At 32.8% G+C, this 15,028-nt stretch overlaps 1 protein-coding gene and 1 long non-coding RNA gene across 2 annotated transcripts in view; both read left to right on the top strand.

Moving 5' to 3' along the window:
- Positions 1–4,110: 4,110 nt before the first annotated feature.
- The window catches only part of LOC127833663 (glypican-6-like), a 102,599-nt gene continuing 91,681 nt past the window's right edge, over positions 4,111–15,028 (top strand). Inside the window, exon 1 of the mRNA XM_052359063.1 lies at positions 4,111–4,645. Within this exon, the coding sequence (XP_052215023.1) occupies positions 4,483–4,645 (163 nt within the window). The 5' untranslated portion in view covers positions 4,111–4,482. The remainder of the gene's footprint in view (positions 4,646–15,028) is intronic.
- On the top strand, positions 11,645–12,468 carry LOC127833665 (uncharacterized). Its single transcript, XR_008027533.1, has 2 exons — positions 11,645–11,739; positions 12,304–12,468. It is a non-coding gene; the product is annotated as an uncharacterized LOC127833665 (long non-coding RNA).

The following is a 15,028-nucleotide window of genomic DNA, read 5'->3' on the forward strand; positions in this document are numbered from 1 at the left end:
GCGTGCGTGGAATACCACAGTGGGAATAAAATGTTTCCTCCTACGGTTTGATCACCCTTAACATACCACGAGCTTAGCGTACCCATCTATTCCACGTTTTATGTGACTATTACTACAAGTGCATTAGTAATTGTCGGAAACCTATTTTAAAAGATATATATATATATATATATATATATATATATATATATATATATATATATATATATATATATATATATATATATATATATATATATATATATTAACGAATAGCATTTTGGAACTTAAGTTTTGAATTGTCGACCTCTGGTTACAGGGGCAAGAACGCGAGAACACAATATGAAGGAGAGAAATCACGATGCGATAAAATCAAATCTAGAGGCGAAAACGCTAGATCACAGTGCGATATTGTGATATAAATAAAACGATCTCGCACCGTAATCTCGTGTCTTCGCATCGTGTTTTCGCATTAGCGTCCTTGCTCTTTCAAAGGTCGAAAATGCGAGAACACTATAGGAGATCACGATATTATCACGATCAGGCATCGTTTTCTCGCAATCTCACATTGTGATCTCGTGTTCTCGCATCGTGATCTCGTATTCTATCATCACGAGTTCGCTCCTTCGAATCGTTGTCTCGCCTTGTAATTCGGAGGTTGACTATCAGGGTGGCATGGTATACGGGAGCTTACCGGGTTTAAGTGATATTAGTTGGAACTAAACTTCCAAGATGGCGTCGTGTTCGTGTTTTTCGTGAAGGAGTAGCTGATATTTTCACCCCGTAAACCAGTTTATATTTATATTTCTTTTAAATGAATAAGCCATTTCGGCTCTATGGTCCTTGTGCTCCCCTCGTGTTTTTGTTTCAATTCCGTAGACGTCGGAATAAAAAAGTGATTGAAGCAAAACCGTCGACAAATTTATTGTTTAATTTCTTGACCTTTGAGATGTTGGATGTTCGAACATCGTTCCCCTCATAATAAACAGTATTTGTGCATGTTTACAGTAACATATCACATAAATCACTATTATTTTGTTATCTCGACGCGTTTTATCTCTATTAATTAATGTAATGCCGAATTATAACGTGTTAACCCCCCTTTTTGGAACTAACTTCTTTTAAGCATATTTTGGGACCTGGCTTCCGAACGATAAACAGCTCTTTCCTATGTTAGAAGGTTTGATGCGAAATAACTGTCGTGAATGAATTCCGCACTGGTGCGAATGTTTTGGAAAACATTTTCACTTGAGGAAATCAAGAGTTATCTTTTATTTTATTGATTGGTATATTATTAATTTGTATTATTATATGTTTTCTCGCATACTTAACGCTAATATTTAATGTGTGTAATATAAGACATTCGACGGTATTATTAACACAGTGTAATTTGTACCTGTTTGTTTTAACACATATCATTATGAACATACTTATGTTTGAATATGCCTAAAACGGAATACTATGCTTATTAAACGGAATACTAAGCTTACTATTTCCAGATATCAAGACGCCAGTTATATATGTTAAAATAGTTAACAAATTCTGTTATTTAGGTGTGGTTTTTACTACAGTGTACTTTGGCCGGACAGGCACAGAAAGCCATTTTTACTTTGAATAAATACTTGTATAAAGTTACTTATGTACCGCCAAAACACAAGTTGGAACTTTTCGATAAGCTTGTATCGCCAATTTTGAATTATTTTTGTGAAATGTGTTGTTTTGCAAATGACTTATCAATTGAGACAGTACATATGCGATTTTGCAAAAAACTGCTTTGTGTGAAGAAAACTACTCAGAACGATTTTATATATGGCGAATTAGGCAGAGTATCTTTTTCAACTATACAAATGTATAAGGCTATTAAATATTGGTAACGAATTCTTCAAACGAAAGAAAATAAGTGTATTCTTCTTGTGTATAATTTATTAAGGAATGATTTAGAATTGTATCCCAATAAAACAAATTGTTGCTCCTTATTAAAGAACTTATTATGTTCGCTGTGTTTTGTTGATGCCTGGACTTTGCAAGGTGTAGGTAATAATGACATGTTTCTATATGTTGTTAAGCAGAGATTAAATGACCAATTTATACAGAACTGGTACGCCAGATTTACTCGGTCTAGCAGAGCTTTATTGTACAACACAATTTCATCTTTTAGATTTCAACCATATCTCGAATGTTTTAATATTAGTACGTTTTGTTAATCTTTTTCTCGTTTTCGAGTCTCATCGCATAGATTGTTTTTGTTATGGAATGTGTAATGTATACTTACATTAGGAAAAATATATATTGGCATAATATATTGGTTTAGACCTACATGTAGCATGGCTAAATTTGTAGATCTTATAAAGTCAGAAAATGAGAATATACTTAAAAACTTGGGAACCTATATTCATAAAGCATTTATTATTAGAAATTAGGTAACGTATATAAATTGACATGGTAAAATTGATGCACTATGTGTTTCTTGTGATACTGTAAATACATGCTTTCTATGTGTTTCTTTGTACTTGAATTGTTTATGTTTCATATTTTCTATGTGTTTCTGCTGAAACTGTTAGTATGTCTGATGTATTATGTATGTTCCTTGGTATATTACAGAAACCATACACAAACTATGTTTACATGTTTGTTGATTACTGTTACATACATTTTGCAATACGGATAATAAATATGATATGAGGCCTTAATGCCGTTTTACTTGTTAAGTATACCAGACTATGAAAGCGTTGCTATTTACAGCTTTAATGTATTGTAGTGAAATACGATTACATTATTACATTTACATGCATTGTTTATTATGATTAATAGATATGAAATGTTGCCTTAATACCCTTTTGTATTATTATATTTACCAGGCTACAATAGCGTTGCTCTGTACAACTTTAAAGTATTGTAGTGAACTAATCTGAAATTGTTAAAGCAAAATTAATGCTGGTGTTTATGCTAATATCATACCATATAAGCGTTCTATCGTATGAATAGATATGACAAAAACATCTTATTCTATAATGTTTGTCTTACTCGTTAAATCATAATGTAGTTCAAGATCTTACAATTAATGTATTATAACGTGTCATTATAATGCTAGTTTCCACAATAGTTGTCTTTCATGTTTTCTTTCGGTAAGACAAATATATGACAAGTGGATATATATTGTTAAGTTAAGTACAGATGTTAGTGATAGCAGTTGCCCATGATATCAGTCTTACATTTTCGTTTCGGTAAGGCATATATATCTATGGCACCCTTAATGTTAATTCCATAGATGTTAAAATACCATCTGCGATAGATATATAATTCATACAAGTTAAATGATTAAACTGTATTATCTTATTTTATTTAAAGGTTTCTTTGCGAGTGGTTATTTTTGTTGTTTTCGTAATAGTAAGCTCCCGTATACGCCTGCCCCCCCCCCCCCCCCCTGACTATGCGAAATTGTTTCCCACTGGACTAACGGAACAACGTACATAATGCTTGCTGATACATATTTGGATTGCGTGATTGTACGATCTGGCTAAGCAGTATTTACTGCACAATTTTTCGATAATAAAGTTGTTCTATATTGGCAAATATGCATTTGCCGCATCACCACTTTCATTTTGCGTCTATCTGTTTTGATTACGCTTCCATACATGCAGACATTGTTACGAGATTAGGTTACCAATAAAATGAATTTTAATAAGACCATTGAATATCAAATAATATTTCAAAATCAAGAAACATTGTACTGATTCTAACGAAAAACAGAAAGAACGTCCCACAAACAGTAACTACATTCTTTGTAAGAGAGAATATTACATTGTAAGGGGAAGCAACCATGCATCGATTCGTTTCACAATTAATTGGAGTTATGTGTCCAATTTTAACTTTGGATGTGTGTAGGAAAATTTAAGTGCATACACGTCTAACATGTGTTAATAGATGCACATATTTATTATTTTATCATTATCAAATAGTGAAAACGTCTTAACAAATGAAAATCATTTAAATATCTGTAGATGTATTGTTTGAAAGTTTTCATTCATGATACTACCTCTTTAATTATAGTAACCAATCAGCGATGACTTTTAAGAGTTTCCAGCTATTCCGTTTATCACCCGAAGTGTTATTTTCCATTTCATAAAAGTTCTGAACGATTGATATGATGGGCGCTTTCTTTGAGTCCAAGTAAAATATCTGCGAAAATCATAAATTTATGACAAGTTATATCTATTTAAAGAATAAACAGTGATACTTTACCTTAAGGAGCATTAATTGAAGGGAGGGTAAAGTAATAGCCTTATACCAAATCAGTTGCTTTGTGAAGTTGGAAGTACGTTGAAAGGAAAACTACCGTGGGCCGATTTTCAATATTTCGTTTCAAAATAATACATTTCCGAAGGGATTTTGGCGTTGTGCGTGTAAGAAATGACGGATTTACACTGTTTTCGTAAAAGTTTTTATTTTAGATAATTTCTAACGACAATTTTGTTCATTTTGTTTTCAGACACAACGTTAAACATGGCCGGCTGTCCGAATTTCTGTTCTCAGTTAGCACTTCTAATTTTCTTTTCATCATTGTGTTATGTTTCTTCTTTGGATTTATCGTGTATTGGAGTAAAAGAAGAATACAACAAGAAAATGGGTTTGAGAGATGACAACGTACCTATTTCACCGATTTCCGGTAATTAATACGTTTTTATGACTCAATTATGAATCAACTAACGCGTGAGTCGAGACAATTATTAGTTGTATGTTTAAAAAAATAAATAATTTAAACAAGATATATTTATTTATTTAATTCATATAAGGTCTCTATTTTTCAGTTGTTTATAATGTATTTTCTTTATATTAGTGTAAAATATAACGATATTTTCATATATAAATAAACACATTCTGAGTTATTAAATCTAATTTTACAAATCTCTTGAAATTTAATAAAGATGTAAAGCGTGGTTTAAAGTTAACAGCAAAATTAAAAAAAACGCAAAATAAACCAATATTGTTTTATTAAAAATTGTATTAATTATAATTAAAGCAAAAGAAGATGCAATTGTTTAATACATTTCACATAAAATGATCATCTGTGCGAAGATAGTAGTGTTTAATCCTGCACGTTGCGTTGGATATCATTTGACTACATTTATTTTGACTCTTACAGACAACTGTATTGCAAACATTATGTAGTTCTCATTCTTATAATTCCAAGTGTGTTTGTCTATGAAATGATCACATTTGCACATGAAAATACTTGAAGAATTTGGACATTTTAGTGTAACCTATCTATTGAATTAAGCGTGGCGCATTTTTTATTGCTGTATATGAACCATACTTACAGTCATGTGGAATGTTCTTAGTAAATGTTGATAATAAATAACTGTTCATTCAGTTTTATTATTGCAATTGCGAAAAAATATTAAGTTCAAGTGTTCAAACCATTTTCCATTCATATCAATACATGTATTGTCATTAAACAACATCCATTGTGATTTTTTTAGTTTAAAAATAGACTTTTCGTTGATTATTAAGATGTGTTATTATATAAGGAGTAAGGGTATCATGTTTAAACTGTCGCATTTTGTGTTTTGCTCAAAAACGTTTACCAAAACAGTAAACGTTGAAACGAATGTCAATATCAATATAATAAATATTGGGGTGCAAATAACACAGCAGACTAGCCGTCTGAAGTATATCAATGACGAACTGCGAAATCCGGGTACTTGCAGTAAATCTGGGCTACTGAATCCGGCAGTAACATATTTCTGATTGGTTAGCGGATGGCACAGGCATGAATGGAAACTAATGGAAAATCTTCGCTACTTTCCGAAAATCTTACAACTTGGCAACGAAACAGTGAATATGCCGCCATCTTAAAATATTTTAACATTATCCTCCGAGCTCCAGTTAAAAATTTGGTCAAATCTTATTTACTCCCTATTTTAAAAATTAATTCTTATTTTACCCCCTATTTATAGAATTAATTCTTAGCAATGGCCAATTATTTCAAGCCAGGAGTATTGCTTTATCCATGTCTCAGCTGATCTAACCTGATTGTTTTTTGAGTGATTTAGATTCACAGTCATTTAAGCAAGAGCTTATAAGTCCATCAATTTTTGACGAAATTATTGACGAAACCATGCTTTGGGTATTTGAATCTAATTGAAAGAATGCATGCAGCGTGGACTTTTGACACTGAAATGGCTTTTTTGCCTTACACGTTTTGATACACCGCTTTGGTCGGCCATTTTTATTTTTTATGTAAAACGGTCACTGACACTTCAGCTTAGGTCATATTGGCTTTTTGGTCGCTGTTAAAGTCAAAAACTATTTTTAACATTTAATTTTAATGACATTTTAAAGGTAAACAGTCTATTACTTGTGTATAAAAATTACGATAAGCGTAATTAAAAAGGTACAATAAACAGTAATGACTTGCCTGCAATACTAGGAGAACAGATTCGAGACTGTTTGGCCTTTCGACCGTACTTAAGTGTGGCTCTTCCTCACAGCATACGCTTGAGTGACGTTGACATTAAGTTGTAGTTGTAATTGAGTGCCTAGACGAGTCAGAACCGGGATGAAATGTTTACCGTATATAATTTGCTACTGTAAGTTTTACGCACATTAGAAAATGTTGAATTCGTGTTTTATTTTTTCAATGCGTAATTTAACGCAAAGATTTTAAATCTAAATCGTTATTTAAGAAATTTAATTCGTTTTTACGCCTTTACGCATGTTATCTGGAGCACTGATTCTCCTAGCAGAGTTGTCGTTCGAGCCTCAACATACATGTGAATGTAATGAACCACAGTGTAAGAGAGTGATATTTTAAGTGATTGATTAGCAAAGTAAAACACTGCGGTAGCATGTTGAAAAGCAATATTTTAACCAAATTATATATTGATAACGTTTTTGCTAGTTAATTGGTTTTTCATTTTCTGCGGTTAAACATTATGCACATTGTATTTCATGTGCAAAGTACATGAATTTTTTATGGGTGTCGTTTTCGGAAACAGTATTTTTCATTGATTTAACATTTTTCTCGACGTTCTTTCAATTGTTTTAATTGAATGACTAATACACATGTGGTGATACGGATGGTCTGTTTTTAAAAATATTTTATGGTTTTAATAATACTTCTTTGCGCGAATGGGATATGCAATTATGCACTTAATATTACTTCCAGAAATAATTATTATTTCCAGTTTGGAAATGCGCTGGTACTGATACTTTTTAAACAGACATAGGGATACAGTAACAGTAATGTTTCATTTTGTTTTAACGTTTAGAAAAATCTGTAAACGTGATACCCTTAATAAGGAGTCAACATTGCTTTGTTTGTGTATAGATTTATATTACATACATAACTATTGCCAAAAATACATAAATGGAAAGAAATGTATTGACCTTGTAACAATATTAATAGGTATGTTGATAGGCCAAGATGTTAAAGGGCTTTTAAATTTAATTATGTTTTTATCATCAGACAATTAAAGTAATGACTTGTCCAGTCTACATGTGTATTTAGGACAGGTTTATTTCTCAAGGGGTTTAATTGACAGTTTTTCAATTGGGTAATTGATTATGGAGAACAAAAGTGTCATGAGTGTCTCTTTTGAGGACACACATGTGAAGACATCATGATTGGATGCAAAGGTATACCTTATGTCACTTGAACAAAACAAGTGTCAATTATATATTGATATGATTAACATGATAATGGTGCACAGAGAAAAAAAAGGTGTGAAATACCTACTCAAAGCAATTCTTTTGATGTTTTAATGTATGCAGCTAAATTTCCTTAACCCAAATTATCACAATTAATTAATTAATTAATGCCTGAATTGTCGAGTGTATTTGCAATGGTTTGTGTTAATTGTTTAATTAGTGTCCACATTCTTAGTATCTAATAAATTAAAAGTTGTATATTATAATATTTGTCAAGCACATTTGATTCAAATTGTTTTTAATATTTAAGAATTGGCTTTATTATCTCAGACATGGATGACCTTTGATTATTACATTGATGAATGTTAAACACATCGCAAATGTTTTTTTTAAATATCAGAAATGATAATCTTCCCCTTTCATCTGATTTTCTTGTTTTTTTACTGAAAAAGTTTATCAGAAAAGTTTTTTAACTTGGTTGGATATGTGTAAACATGTTAAGCTAGAAGTGGGGGTAGAGGGTTTGGTTGAAGTGGGTGTAGAGGGTTTCAACTTATTTTCAATTATTATATGCGCATGTATGTAATGTATATTATGTACTTTTTTTTTAACAAGCACTTGCGTTCTTGTATTTTTAAATATGGGAATACTTAAAAGTATTACTGTTAATAAGATTAAACTTTTGGTGTATGCAAATTATGATCTAGATTGTTTAAACTGTTTTATTCGGTTTTATTGAGGTACATTTCTGAAAGATGGTATTTTAGATTTGCTATGCAACCCACATTGCACAAGATCTGTTTACATCAAGATCTTATCTGGCACATCAAACATATAATATCACTCCACTGGGTGGCTTCATAAAGGCTCCTGCATAATCATGTTGGTGGCTCAAGTGTAACCAAAGAAACGCTAGATAGTGATCATGGGTACTATCCTACAAATACTAGCCTTAGTTATGAGTTGTCATGGAAATGATTGCAAGAGGGTTGTATAAGACTTCATACTAGCATGTTATTAATTTTCACTATTGGTTTGCTAGGAATACAGAAATGGTTATAATCAAGCTATCATAAATGATGAATCAAGCTGGTTACAGGTTTTTTTTCCCCACTTTTTGGGAAGATAGCCCATGGCTTTGGAATTGGGAATTTTATCGGCATTTTCATGAAATTGGGAAAATAAATTCATTAGCCTTTTTATTCCAAACGAAAAGTCCACTGATTAGGGAAATACTAAATTTGATATAACTCTTTATAATCATTCATATTAAAAGAACAAAATCATATAATACTTTGTTATATGTAATTGAATTAAAATTGAGATAAAATACGCGTAAGATACTTCTTTCTAAAAAAAATAAAAAAAACAACATTTTTTTTGTTTTTTTGGAAATTGGGAATTTTTTGCCACATTTTGGGAAAAAAGTATACTTTTAGGGATTGGGAACATAGCCCAATTTCGGCTATAAAATCGGGCCAAAAAAAACCTGGGGTAGAAACGGGGTCATTTTCACACATTGCAGTGGGTCTGTCAATCTTAACAACCTCAACTAGATGTATTGTCCAGTGTGTTTTTCTCTGCCATATTACATCCTGTGCCATATTACATCCTGTGCCATATTACATCCTCAATAGTAAGTTGTTAACCCTTTGCATGCTGGGAAATGTCTCTGTTTTTCTGTGCCATATTACATCCTCAATAGTAAGTTGTTAACCCTTTGCATGCTGGGAAATGTCTCTGTTTTTCTGTGCCATATTACATCCTCAATAGTAAGTTGTTAACCCTTTGCATGCTGGGAAATGTCTCTGTTTTTCTGTGCCATATTACATCCTCAATAGTAAGTTGTTAACCCTTTGCATGCTGGGAAATGTCTCTGTTTTTCTGTGCCATATTACATCCTCAATAGTAAGTTGTTAACCCTTTGCATGCTGGGAAATGTCTCTGTTTTTCTGTGCCATATTACATCCTCAATAGTAAGTTGTTAACCCTTTGCATGCTGGGAAATGTCTCTGTTTTTCTGTGCCATATTACATCCTCAAAAGTAAGTTGTTAACCCTTTGCATGCTGGGAAATGTCTCTGTTTTTCTGTGCCATATTACATCCTCAAAAGTAAGTTGTTAACCCTTTGCATGCTGGGAAATGTCTCTGTTTTTCTGTGCCATATTACATCCTCAAAAGTAAGTTGTTAACCCTTTGCATGCTGGGAAATATCTCGTCTGCTAAAATGTTGTCTGCTGAATTTCTAAAATTAGCAATCTCTAAAAAAAATTTCAAAGAATACTATCAGAACAGCAAACAGTTTGGATCCTGATGAGATGCCACTTTCTGTGGCGTCTCATCTGGATCAAAACTGTTTGCAAAGGCCTTCAAAATTAGGTTCCAGCGCTGAAAGGGTTGAAGCAGACCTAGTTAATTTGCCCTGTTAGTCTATTTGCACATAATATATACACTTAAGAAGCTTTAATATTTCCTTCTCACATTTTTTATGTACATGAAAATTGTTCATGAAAATCACACAATGTAAATACTAATAACATGTACTCATATGGGTTATCCTCTCAATAACTGTGTTTGTAATTGTTAATGTATGCAAAAATAATAGTTATTATTCCCTGTTAGGCATCCAAAGTAGTGTATACAAAACTAAGAAAAAAATCTGGTGAAACCGTATAACTGCATAAATGTTACAGGAGTTCTTTTTCATAACTACAAATGTATTCCCAGACATAGAGTTGAAGGATGGTGTAGCAGCTCATATGTATAATGCAGTTGTTGTGAACATTACTGTCATCACCTGTGATATTGTATAGGTTGTAATATGTGATCTGTCAGTAATGGTGCCTGGTTATGCCACACTTACTGCTTGATGTCATTGAGGCTGCATCAGTGGTATCTTAAAGGCCATGTTCTGACTGGTTATGCCACACTTACTGCTTGATGTCATTGAGGCTGCATCAGTGGTATCTTATAGGCCATGTTCTGACTGGTTATGCCACACTTACTGCTTGATGTCATTGAGGCTGCATCAGTGGTATCTTATTGGCCATGTTCTGAGAAAACTGGGCTGAATGAATCAAGTCTGCAAATGTTAATAGGGGAGGACATTTTGATTTTTCAGCATTTATGAATTTTTTATTTTAAAGGATTGGTCTCTTCTAAACAAAAATCTTATTTATGCATCTCTACAGTATTGTCCCTGATCAGTCTGTGGGCTTTCTGAATGCAAAATTTGTTGTCTGAACTCACCATGACATGAGAATAATTATTATGTTTCCAGTTGTATTTTTTTCGCTTTTCAGGTTCCAAATTTGAACGAAAAAATTATTGGTTTCAGATTATTTCAAATTTCTATGTAACTGATCATCTCAGTTATAAACGATATCTTTGCATGGTTGAAAATGTGCTTTTAACGCTTTACCACTCAAAGGCAAAGTGAAAATGGCTAAGTGCAAACAGCATAAACCAGAACAGCCTGCAAGTCAGTCGTAGACTGTTCAGGTTTTATGCTGTTTGCTGCTCATCAGTATCTATGGGTGAAATGAAGCCTTTCAAATTTTAATACAGTGAAAACTCGCTATTAAGACCACTTGTGGGACTTTTCAAAAGTGGTCTTAATAGCGAGGTGGTCTTAATTCTGAGTTTTCATGAATTTGATGGACATATCAGGGTTCCCGCTGTCGATCGCCATTGGCGCCAATTGCGACAAAATAAAAAATCTGGCGACAAAATTTCGTAAATGGCGATTTTTAAAAAAAAAACGGCATTTTTCTGCGCTCATATTTTCTTAAAATGACAAAAGACGCTGTGTTTACCAGCCGCTTTACGGCAGTCGTAATACTATAGATTTCCATGATGTAAGCGATGCAGTAATCAATGGAGCGTGGTGCTGACTGCAGACTACCGCAAAGTGGCATGCAATTGTGATAATTGCGATTATCTGGGATGTTGTTACAAGTTATCTTAATTGGTCGGCAGTTTTATTGCTTCATAGATAAGACAACATTGAAAAAAACCGACCGACTTTGCGCTTAAATGTGAATTGTTTGTCTCAGTGTTCGAAGCCGATTCCAAGACCGTTACATTGACAACAATATGACACTCAAAAAGGTAAGTATCGATTATGTTTAGAAAAATCGGTGTAATTATAGAAAATAATTAATCATTTTAGATATATTGATTCTATTTACATGTAAACGGTGACATTTTTGTTTTACTCGTCAACATGGCCAGTTCAGAGTGTATAACGACTTTAGAAAGTGAACATTAGATTCTGATAATTATGAGACTCATTCAAAAATGCAAATGTTTTCCCCGCTAACATTCACCAGCTTGCAAACAAAACCCAAACAAAGACAGTTGTTAAACAGAATTTCATTTCCTTCAATATGATTTCCAACACACAATATATGCTGTATGAACTCTTTATATCCTCAAAGCTAATCAATTAATTCACTACCGGATGTACTGTTTTAAAAAAGGTAAACGTAACGAAGTACATGAAAATCAATTTGAGACACAATTTAACAAATGCTTATTTTATTTGACTGTTGTGTTATGAGCTTTATGTAGTAGGTCATGTGCTAGCACACATTTATATTATTTATATACTACACATTAATTGATTATTATTAGTAGTATATTAATATTATTTTTTCCTTTTTGTAATTTCAGATTACCAGAAAGCTGCATGCTGAAGCAACCAAGCTGTGGCAACATATTCAGAAGGTGTCAATCAACAAGACTTACAACTGATTGAATGTGCCTTTATTTCATGAACAATGTTAAATGTGTTGTTATTATTAATACTACTGTTATTAAATCAATTCCTTTAACATACTGTTCAATGCGCAGTTTTTGTTTGTATTACAATGACATGATCTTCATTGCCCAAATGAAGCCCCAGTGTGGCGACAACTTTTTAAATTTGGCGAAAGTAAGTGGCGACAACTTTTTAAAGCCCAGAGGGAACCCTGCATATAATTACAACAACGTAAATATTCACTGAACTTTTATCTGTTTGCATACAATATAACAGTCATCCGTTTATACATTGTATTTATACATTGTACAAAGATAGTTTTTCAAGTTGTTCATTAAAGAAGTGTAAATACATGTATATGTACTTTTCATCAAGATCCTTGATGTTTACTTAACGAATGAGTCAATTGTCGTCTGCTTAGCATTTTGTCGAATAAAAGTCGAGATTTTCTTTTTAGAATAGCTTGAACCCGAGTCTTTCCAATGCCGAATAAATCGTCGTTGAGATTTCCCATCACTTGCGTCGATCAAATCAATCTTTTCTTTTAAACACAACTCTTTCCGTTTTCGCTTATCCATTTTGAATAACGATATGGTATAAAAGTCGGTTTTTATATCCATCACGAACAAAACCGTGTTACTCAAATAACCTAACTGTTAAATTATTCGCCGTAATAAATCTTTAAAGTGTGTACCAAACAACTACCAATTTACCCATCAAAGACTCAATAATAATAATAGCTAATTGTCAATCAAGGGTTAAAAATTATAACAAGTGCCGAAAATCTAACACCTGTGTCGCAAATCGATGCCAAAAACCGTTGTCGTTAATTGTGGTTAATTGGGTCAGAATGGCTTCGTACACAAGCCCGATAGTACCACAACATCAGATCAAGTAAGGTGTGAAAATTACTGGTCGTTTGGCGGGTGTCAATTAAGAACAATATCGATAATTGGTACTGATTAAAGTGGTCGTAATAGCGGATTAGCGGGTTGGTCGGATTAGTGAGTGTAACGACCATTGAAATATAGAAGGAACAAATCGGGACTGAAAAATGGTGGTCGACTTAGCGAGTTGGTCGGAATACCGAGGTGGTCGTAAAGAGAGTTTTCACTGTATATTAAGAAAGTACTTAATTTGATTTTCGAAAGGACTTCAACTGCGTCAAATTGCGTTTATAACGGGTAAAGGTTTTTATTTTATGCTTTTCGGTGGTTTATAGAGGAATATCAGTGAAATAAAACTGATATTCCACTGTTTTAAACAGTGAAAAATAACAGTGAAAAATATCGATATTTGTCACTGTTTTACTGTGAAATGATGTCATTTTTTCAACGAAATGACGTCATGAATCCAGCGAAAGTATCCAGTTTAACTCATTTACAATGTAAATACACAGTGAAAAAAGCATAAAATAAAAAGAAAATTTGTTGGATTCGATGGAATATCGATTTTATTTCACTCGAGATCATAGAAAAAATATATTTTTACTCGTGGCTGCGCCACTCGTGAAAATATTGTTTTCTATGATCACTCGTGAAATAAAATCGATATTCCACGGAATCCAACAAATATCCTCTATAACTGAAAAAACATGCTAACATGTCTGAATATAAGACTTACAGTATCAATTTTAGACATAAATAACAATTTCTGCTTATGACAGATTTCGATTTTTGACATTAGACCACTATTTAGATCTCATTTAATTTCCAGTTATGTCAGCTAATGACAACACTTCAATTGTATCCAGGGGTTTTCAGCCTTTAAATAACAGGTGCCTATTAAAAGCCCCTTCCCAATTGAAAATTTCTTTAAAATCATGCAGTTTTCCCAAAAATCCTATCTTCAGCTTTTTCATTTCCCAAAGCAGCATTTATTATTATTCTAGCGAAAATTCTTCCCAAAATGAGCAATTTCTTCCCAAAATCCATAGGCTAGGGCCTCTTCCCAATGAAGCGAGGAAAACCTCTGGTATCTTATAGCACATGTAGCGGTCATTTACTTAAAGATTATGTTTGACTATTAATTTTCATTTGTTACGCTAGCAACAGTATTTGTCTTTGCGTCCTCAGATATCTTGTTTGTCTTGTGTCCAGATATCTTGTTATCTACTGGTCAATGGCCCTTCCTGTTGACCAGTGACCAGCTGTGTAGTGACCGATAGTGACCACTAGACTGGATGCTCTAAGGAGAGATAGTGATTTGGGGGGCTTAGAACAAAGATGGTTGTACTAGTAACACACCTGGCCTTTTGATGTAGGAAGATAGTATTTATGAGCGTGTTTCTTTTTTTCTTGCATTTAACAGCTTATTTTGGTATGTCTTAAGTTTCTTTTTTTTCACTGTTAATTACTGCTATTCCACCTCAGTTACAAGACTATCAATTTTTGGCAAAGAAAAAATTATGTTAGACAGTTTTTTCTTCATTTCTTAAAAAAATCCGATATTGTCAAATAATTAAAGAAAGGATGAAAATGGCCTGAAAAAAAACTTGGAAACTATACCCATAGCATTTTCTTTACTGCTTTAGAAAATCAAAAATGTTGAAAGTCCAAAAAATTCCCACTCCAATTTTAGATTCTTTATCAGCTGGGTTAGGTATGTTGGTTATTATTTGCTTCATTGGCCCTGGTT

Source organism: Dreissena polymorpha, chromosome 6 (genome assembly GCF_020536995.1).
Source record: "Dreissena polymorpha isolate Duluth1 chromosome 6, UMN_Dpol_1.0, whole genome shotgun sequence".
NCBI classification, from domain to species: domain Eukaryota; kingdom Metazoa; phylum Mollusca; class Bivalvia; order Myida; family Dreissenidae; genus Dreissena; species Dreissena polymorpha.